Source organism: Monopterus albus, unplaced genomic scaffold (genome assembly GCF_001952655.1).
Source record: "Monopterus albus unplaced genomic scaffold, M_albus_1.0 scaffold540.1, whole genome shotgun sequence".
NCBI lineage: Eukaryota > Metazoa > Chordata > Actinopteri > Synbranchiformes > Synbranchidae > Monopterus > Monopterus albus.
Window position 1 is genome coordinate 62,637 of NW_018128420.1, and position 8,749 is coordinate 71,385.

The 8,749-nt window shown below is 45.0% G+C and overlaps 2 protein-coding genes and 1 long non-coding RNA gene across 5 annotated transcripts in view; 1 reads left to right on the forward strand and 2 right to left on the reverse strand.

Annotated features, from left to right (window-relative positions):
- LOC109953072 (synaptophysin-like) overlaps positions 1-4,543 on the reverse strand; it is a 16,804-nt gene extending 12,261 nt beyond the window's left edge. For both annotated transcript variants that reach the window (XM_020588445.1, XM_020588444.1), the window contains exons 1-5: positions 4,442-4,543; positions 3,906-3,971; positions 2,061-2,185; positions 1,118-1,316; positions 847-1,041 (exon numbers count right to left, since the gene is read on the reverse strand). In XM_020588445.1, the coding sequence (XP_020444101.1) occupies positions 847-1,041; positions 1,118-1,316; positions 2,061-2,185; positions 3,906-3,971; positions 4,442-4,459 (603 nt within the window). In that variant the 5' untranslated portion in view covers positions 4,460-4,543. The remainder of the gene's footprint in view (positions 1-846; positions 1,042-1,117; positions 1,317-2,060; positions 2,186-3,905; positions 3,972-4,441) is intronic.
- A 1,964-nt stretch (positions 4,544-6,507) lies between these two features.
- LOC109953074 (uncharacterized) overlaps positions 6,508-8,749 on the forward strand; it is a 17,627-nt gene continuing 15,385 nt past the window's right edge. The window contains exon 1 of the long non-coding RNA XR_002273847.1: positions 6,508-6,587. This is a non-coding gene — a long non-coding RNA (uncharacterized LOC109953074). The remainder of the gene's footprint in view (positions 6,588-8,749) is intronic.
- LOC109953071 (voltage-dependent L-type calcium channel subunit alpha-1F-like) overlaps positions 6,581-8,749 on the reverse strand; it is a 33,123-nt gene continuing 30,954 nt past the window's right edge. Inside the window, exons 34-36 of one of the 2 annotated variants that reach the window (XM_020588442.1) lie at positions 7,772-7,834; positions 7,425-7,531; positions 6,581-7,340 (exon numbers count right to left, since the gene is read on the reverse strand). In XM_020588442.1, coding sequence (XP_020444098.1) covers positions 7,077-7,340; positions 7,425-7,531; positions 7,772-7,834 — 434 coding nt within the window. In that variant the 3' untranslated portion in view covers positions 6,581-7,076. The remainder of the gene's footprint in view (positions 7,341-7,424; positions 7,532-7,771; positions 7,835-8,749) is intronic. The other variant, XM_020588443.1, reaches the window with a different exon arrangement.

Here is an 8,749-nt window from a genome sequence, read left to right on the forward strand (position 1 = left end):
AAAAAAAAATGAAAGAAAGAAACCAGCTTAACAATTACAGGCTTTAAGGAAAGTGATTTTACTGAACCTAACTTGGGACTGGTGCCGAGTATTTCTCTCCCCTAACTGTGTGTCTCCTCTCTCCCGTAGTGTGTCCTCTCTCTCTCTCCCTGTACCTTTGTACAGGTTGCCCTGGCCCTGGAGCTCTATGTCTCTGACGAGCAGTCACCAGCCACATCGACCTGATCAGTGTTTGATTGTTGTGTCTTGTTGCTTTTCTTCTTTTGTCTCTCCTCTATCCACTCACCCCAACCGGTCGAGGCAGAAGGCCGCCCACCAAGAGCCGGGGTCTGTCGGAGGTTTCTTCCGTTAAAGGGAGTTTTTCCTCCCCACTGTCGCCAAGTGCTTGCTCAAGGGGGATTTGTTGGGTTTTCCCTATGTAATAATATTGATAACAGTAAGGTCTAGACCTTAGTCTGTAAAGTGTCCTGAGATGACTTTTGTTGTGATTTGGCGCTATACAAATAAAATTTGATTTGATTTGATTTGAATAAACCCAGGAAGTATGTCGACAATTTAGCCAATAATCAGAACTTTTCATAATCTTATATTTAAGGAAATGTCAGGGTTGCTCACTTGTTGAATGTAGAAAAAATGACTTTTTGCACTTTATGCAACTTTGGTATTTATGTAAATGAATCAAATCTAAAAAATCGATTCCTGACATTGAGAATTGAATTTATTCAGGAGCTCAGTGCCGATATCCTGCCCTGCTTTCTACATGTCGGCACTAAGGTCCAAACACTCCAAAAAACACCCAACCTTATGTGAGAGACTGCCTGCTTCAGGCATCGGTGAAAGCCTTACCACAGAGGTGTTGAGACCAGACATAACCGGGTCGTGGACTTCACGGCAGTGGTTCTCCTCATTGCCACAGGCGGGGATCATAGTGGCCACTTTTTCCGGGTCCGGCGCCGTCTTCACGTCGGACAGAAGACCTTTGGCCCAGGCCGCTGAGCTCACGAGCCACATGAAGGCAAACACTCCAGTTACCCCCAGGTCCTGAAACATGCACAGTGTTTAAGTGACATTTCCCAGAACTCACCTGACACCTGGGAGGTCAGCTGGGTGAACTTACAAGCAACATGCCCTTGTTGTTCTCCTTGTACTTGTCAAAGAAGAAGATGTAGATGCTGAGAGCTGCTGTGGAGTAGAGGAAGGCGAAGACACCGATTGTGACGAAGAATTCAGCTGATGAGGAGTAGTCACCAACCAGGAAGTAGCGATCCTTGCTCCCGCCCTTACAGCTGGGAGCGTCGAAATACACCTGGTGGAGTCTTAAAGAGGAAGAGTTGGAAATATTTCAGTGCAGCCTTTTTAGCCACATTAGCAGCTTTGCTCAGTTGCTTGGTCCAAAGCTGCAAAAATATCTCAGCAACAGCAGGATGGATGAACATGAGGTCTGGTTCAGACATTCATGTTCACGTCACGCTCCCTCACAAATGTAATAACAAATTTACTAAAACTGACAGACTTCCTGTTGGCCTTGTAACATGCTAACACCACTAGCATTACTGTGTTAGCATGGTGCAGAGGCAGCATGTTACAGCTGTCACTTATGAATGAGTCTATAGCTCCTAGCAGCTCTGAACCTTTTTGGCCTCTTTTAGCTCATTGTCTTGGTTTGGGCACCGGACTGTGATGAAAGTGTGTCTTACAGTTAGTCAAATGCTAGCTAAACCTTTGTAGAATTTGGTCATAAAAAGCCATTTTTGTCCTTTTTTTTTAAACATTTATCTTCTGTTTGGGGACCTAACTGCCTCCCTCTTTGATGTGTACTGTTAGGGTAAAAGCTCATAGTACTTTTACTTTTTCACTGCTGCTCTAAGACTTAATATATAAAATATGTTTTGGTAAATAATCCCATTTCCCTCAGGGCTGTTCATTCACTCACAGCTTTGGGGTTCACACAAACAGCGCATCTTTGTTTGCATCCATCTCTGTGTTGACTGTGAATGTGTTGAGTGAAATGTGTCACAGTGCAGTTTCAGCATCGGGGAGGGCATGTGTGCTGCACTGACCTGAACGGGTACTCAAACTCCACCTCTATACTCAGGTCGCTCTCGTTGCGGTTCTTACACTCCACCAGGACCCGGAACATCCCCGAGTAACTGCCACAGGTGGAGAAGGCGAATATGGCGAAAAACTGCAGGAGGACAAACATCGATGCCGAGCGGTGAGCGATGAAGCAGACGTTGTTCATCAGACATGTAACTTAAAAACAAACTCCACACGTGAGAGTGATTGGCGTATTCATTATTTAATCATTCGGCACAAATATAGTGTGCAACTATTTTGATAATGAATTAATAGTGAAACAAACCAGATGCTCTGATTCCAGCCTCAGAGAGGATTTCCTGTTTTTCTTTGGGTTGATATCGCTGTAAACTAAATATCTGAGATAGTTAAGGACACACTCGGCTTTGTGAGAATTTTTAATGTGTCATTGAATCAATTAATGTAAAAAATGACCAGCAATTGAATTGGCAATGAAAATAATGGGTGGTTGCAGCCCTAACGGTATTTTCCACCTTCTGTGTTTTTTTTTAATAACACATTATGTAGCAGTATTTAGATGAATATTTATTTATTTATTGACATACAATAATTATATAATGGCTTCTTAACATTTGCTGGATGACAAATTTATATAAATGAAGAAATCTATAATATACATCATAAATAAATTTTAAAAAATCTTCCCCACTTCTGAACAAACAAACCCACTATAACCTGCCATGAATTGTTCGTACTGTGACTTAAAATGAATTTTTGAATGCACTTCTGTGGAAGCAGAGGTCATGTTGTGTTGTCCCTGCAGGACGGTGTTTATTTTGCATTGTCTGCATTGTTTGTCGCTTGTTAATACTGCCTATTTTGTTATATTACAGTTTTATGCTGGTTTACTGTTTACTTGCCCCTTGCATGGGGATATGAACATGCACATCGAGAGCCGATGTACCAGAGTCAAATTCCTCATGTCTGACACACCTGATCAATAAAGCTGATTCTGATATCACCATCAGCGTTTGTCTTTCTACCTTTGTGAGGACCTTCCCTGACATCGTGCCTCCCGTAGCCTTCAACCATCACAACTAAATGTCTAACCTGAACCCTGAGGTCTGATCCCTCCAACAGGCCCTTGAAACTGTGAGGACCAGACGCCATGTCCTCACTACGATGGTATCAGACTGACCATGTCCACATAACCACAGAAAAAGGTGCACACACACACACACACACACACACACACACACACGCACACACACACTCAGAGCCACGCTGTGATTGGACGGAGAGTCGGACTGTGGCCATCTGCTCTCATCGTTTCAGTCTGTGTTCTGTTCAGTGAAGGGGGTGTTGGTTGTAAATGAGGCTGTATCTGAGATGTTCGGTTTGGCTCTGTGTGGAGCTCCTCTGGTTACTGAGCTTGTTAGAACGCATTCAGCCACTGCTCAGCAACTTCATTACATTCAGTATGAAAACTGGAGGACCTGTGGAAGGCTGATTCTCACCAGTCTCCTGTCTGTATGCTGCCTTAACATTTTATATTTTAATCAGCATACGTTCTCTGTTGCCTTTTTGTGAAAGTGTCTCTGGGTGTTTTCTGGAGTTTGCCAGCTCACATATTCCCTGAGACTGTGTTCATATAGATTTGTGTTTTTTAATACCACACATACAGTGAATCTCACGGTGTGTGTGCTTCTGTGGCTGTCTATCAGGACCAGTGTGAGTTTCATACCATCACTATGTGGACAGTTCTGCACAGGGAGGGAGAGGGTTGGGCGTTGGACCCCACCTTCCTGCAGCCCACAGCCAGTACTACTTGCCTGTGTGTGGTGCAGGTGGTAGTCTGAGGAACTCACCCATTCTAAGACCTTAATGAAGCCCAGAGGAACCTTCAGCACCCTGAACTGACCCCGGGCCACCAGCTGTGGACAGATAGAGACCACGTGGTTATTTTCAGACACAGGTGAGCTTGTTACCTGTACAAGTTCATAACACAGGAAGTCAGTGGATAGTCTGGGCGGGGGGGAGCACAGAAACGTTTATGTGAGAAATCCTGTCTGGATTCTTGTTTCCAGAGCTGCAGTGATCCAGTTGCTGGGTTTAAGAGTTTTCTCTTTAAAGAGAAACGGAAAACCAGAACCTCAGCATCAGCATCAGCATCCAGAGTGAAGAGGAACCCCTCCTCCTCCTCCTCCTCGGGCTGCCGACGCAGTTTTTTTCCGTGATTATGTCGGTGCCGCCGCCACGACTCGGTCCCACACACAGACTTGAACCCGAGAGACAAACACGAGGCCGACGCGCCGCCCCGAGACGCAAAGCAAACAGCCGGGGTCAGGAGCGATGGACATAAAGACGGCTAAACGGAATAAAATGAGGATGTTTGAGTCTGTACCTGATTGACGACATCCATCCTGTCGAGAGGAGAGAGGCGCTGGAGGATGAGGATGAGGATGAGGAGGAGGAGGAGGCTACCTCTGTGTCCGCGTCATTTATTTTTTATTTACTCTCCCCACACGGCGCACGCGCCCCCGCGTGTGTGGCCCTTTACGCTGCAGGAGCTGTCATTGAAACACGTCATGTTGTTTTACAGTCACAGTAAAATCAAGGGAAGCGCATTTGCCGTTCAGACACAGTGCATCGATATGGAAATCCAAACCTCCCGAATACGCGTTGTCTACGTGTTGTTTACACGTAGACAACGCGTAAACAACACGCTGTTGACATGCCAGTGTTAAAAATGGGCCTTAAAACGCATAGATGAGGCAGAAGCGTCCCCATGTCCCATTGGCTGTTGACAACGCAGGTTAAAGCATTTTGTAAAACTGAGGGGTGCCCCAACAATAACCACTCTTTCTGTTCAGTCTGGCCTACCTTCCAGTAGAGTTCACTGTAACGGCCCAAATGTTTGAAAGGTGTATTCCCACAATTCTCATCAGCTTCGAGTATACATCCGTTTTAATAAGAAGGCTAATCAGAAGTAAAAGTCCAACTAAACTAGAACTAATTTTTAAACCTACTACTACACTTAATATTTAACAATATATGTGCTGTACACTACAAGAAATAAAAATGCTGCTCCACTATTTTATTTATATATTAGGCCAATGTAACCAACATCACCAAGAGCTACCTTCAGCTGTAGTGACACCTGTGGAACACTTTCTGTATTTAGTGTCAGACCTCCCTGCAAATACTTGGAGGTTAATTTTGTTCATCTTTGATGACAGTTTTTTTATACTTTATACAGCCTGCTGTTTGGCGGCAATGCCATTTCCTGGAGGCAACGTGCAATATTAAGATTTGTTAAAAATTGTGAAAAACTCATTGTCGATCAGTGAGAACAGTTTCTAGATATCCTTTTAATATCCTGGAACACGGTTTGTGGACATCCTTTAGAAATAGTCATTAGTGTAATTTGTACTCTATATTGTACAAGTTGGCTCAATCCTGTCATCAAGACGAGATGCACAATCATATAAATACACAGTAGATTGTAGGTCTGCTCTAAGTGCATAAGGGTGACTACCCTTACTTATTTTTAAGATTATGGTAAGTGAGGTCTCACTAATTTCATCTAAATTTCACAGGTATAAACTGGAATGTAGTTACAAGTAATGTGATGATGTTAAAAAACTGCAAATGGCTTAAGGCCTGTCTCTCTCTTATCCCCTCTCACATAGATGCTGTGACCAAAAGCTGCTGTACAGTTGTGTTGTCGAGATCGAAGTAACCTTCCGCCGCTAGATTGGAGTCACAGATAGCAGGACAAGTGGTAAATACAGTACATGAAGCCCTGTAAATCATTATTTTCATTGAATTATTTAAGGTACAGAACCAGCTGCAGCATTAAAGTGATGGACACAGTAATTAGTCACTATGATCCAGTATCAGAGATGTTACTGGGACACGGGCCGTTCTGCAGGACGAGTACTGGTACTGTTGGTACTTCAAAAAGATTTGGATATTAACAGTCTTGTACTTTACATGAGTCACATTTTGAATGAAGATCTTTTACTTTTAACAGAGTATTTGTACACTGTGGTATTGATACTTTCGCCTCGAGACCACTTAGCAGCTGTTCTGGAGCTTTTGATTATGTGGTATCATCAGCAGAAAATGTAAATGTTCACATCTGGTTTAAAGTCTAATCACACATTTCTCAGAAAGAGATTTATATGAAGATATAGTGAAGCTTTTGAAATTAATGTAATGTTTTGTTAGCAGGGTTCTAGTGCGTCGTGTCCCTGCAGAGGAGGATCTGAAACGCCATTGGATATGGGCTGATGCTGACGGACGAGGGTCCTGAAGAAAACTGACCATCTGGTCAGCACCTCGGCGAACACCACGTCGGGGACACAACAAACATGAGTTTGTTTCTCTGCTTTCTCTTTAGACAAATGGGTTGAAACAGTTCACAAAGTTTTTTGTGGAAAAAAGTTGCTAATTCCCCCCCGAGTTAAAGAATCAGTCAGATAAAGGTAATTGTAACAAGGCAAACAACACAAACACTCCTTAGTTGCATGAGGTGGTGTGTGTGTGTAGGAGGAGCCTCGGGCTGATGGACAGATGTGTCCAGATGCTGAGCCTCCATAATTAACTGTCCGGTCAGAAGTGAGTGAAGCTCCTGCAGATGGAGCTGAACTTGGACAGGAACCCACAGGACCAGTAGGACCCAGGAAGACATGAGTACTTCATGTACTCTACTTAAAGTATCAGTTCATGTAGTGTAACTGTCTCAGTCGTCAAAGTACACCAGTACTTCATGTGGTTAAGGTACTTGCAGTACCAGTATGTCCTCATTTGCTGCTTTAATGTCCAGATCATTATGTTGTTTTGTTAACATGTGTTAAGCGTGGCAACACATGGTCATTTGATGTGCGTGTGTGTTCGTTTTGGTACACGTGTGAGTCCTGCAGCCAGTGATTTCAGCCAAAAGTCTTGGTCAAAGGTCCTGTCAATCAAACCCCACAGGTCCAAACATTTCTGATGCTCCGCCTCTGCTGCTCTCTCCTGATTGGTCCACAGTGTCAGAATGATGTCACACAGGTCATCTCATCAGCCAGTTCATCCTCATCACGGCCTGTCCTGACCGGCTCCTCATCACTGTAGAGTGTGGCATGGGCGGCGGTGGCTTTGCCCAGGAAATTGTGGCTCCCTGAGCCGAGGAGGTCATTGGCAGCCGACTCCATCTCATCCACCGTCATGTGACATGCATCTGCGATCTCCCACTTCGCAAATGCCACAAACTTTGGATCCCGAGCATAAAGACTGAGACCCTCCGAGATCAGGACCTACAGAGAGAAGAACAAGGAGTCAGGGAGCATCGTGTGACACCTTTACCGATCAATACCAGTATTTGATCAGTACTTCCTCACCGCCTCCACCAGACTGTCAGCTGAGCCTCGTTTCTCAGTGAGCTGGGCCCCGAGCTGAGGGGCAACTCTGAGGGTGGTGTAGGCTCGGTATGGAGGAGGAGCTGCAGCTGTCACATGATAACACAGTTCATCAATCAATCAATCAAACTTTAATTGAATAGCAGCTTTGGTTCAAAGGTTACTGACATTAAGAAGTGAAAAACTCCTGTTTAGTATGAGGGCGTGTAAGAAATGTCAAAACTGTTAAAAAATTAGATCAAAGAGATAAAAGACACAACATGTGGATAAACAACAGTGTAACGCTCAGAACATTTCCATGTGACTCAGTGTGTTTTCATGGTTCCTACCTGATGTCCCTGCAGGGCCACTGTACCAGGCCGGTTTGGGCGCTGCACCTGTTATGCTCACACCTGATGTATGGATGACAACCACACACCTGGTGAGTCTGAGTTTCACACACAGTGTGAAGTGAGATCATTAACACAACGTGCGACCCTGAAACTAGGCTCTGAAAGGTGGAAGATGCACTTTGAACTCTAATATTGAGTTTAAAAAAACATATTCAAACATCTGAAAGTCTGAAAAAAAAGATGTTTGATGTTACAAATCAGTGTCCTCAAAGTTTTTGAACTTGCTTTGCAACCATTCAACCCCCTCCTCTCTAAGGTTCAGCCTTTCAGATCAGTTCTGTCTGGCACCATTTTAAGGCCAAGAGGCAGTACAGAGAGAAGCTGAATGGCTTCTATTTTACTGCTGACTCCGAACGGATGTGGCAAGGCCTGTAGCACATCACAGACTACAGGACCACCACAGCATCATCAGCTCCACAGACAGCCTGCCAGATGACCTCAACACCTTCTACACCCGCTTTGAGACCTCTAGCTACAGCACAGAGAGGAGGCACACACACACCAAGACCACCCAACCCCCCACCTCCGCTCCACTAACTGTCTCACCAGACCAGGTACGCACAGTCCTCAGGAAGATCAACACCCGCAAAGCAGCAGGACCAGACAACATCCCTAGGAGGGCTCTCAGGGCATGTGCCAGCGAGCTGGCTGATGTTCTCACCACTATCTTCAACCTCTCCCTCAGCCAGAGCATCATCCCCACCTGCTTTAAGACCACAACCATTGCCCCCCTTCCCAAGAAGAGCCCAGTCACCTTCCTGAACGACTACAGGCCAGTGGCACTCACCCCAATCATTATGAAGTGCTTTGAGAGAGTGGTGCTGGCCCACATTCAGAGCAGTATACCGGACACCCTGCACCCCCTGCAGTATGCCTACCGGCCCAACAGGGCCACCTCAGACGCCATCGTGGCTG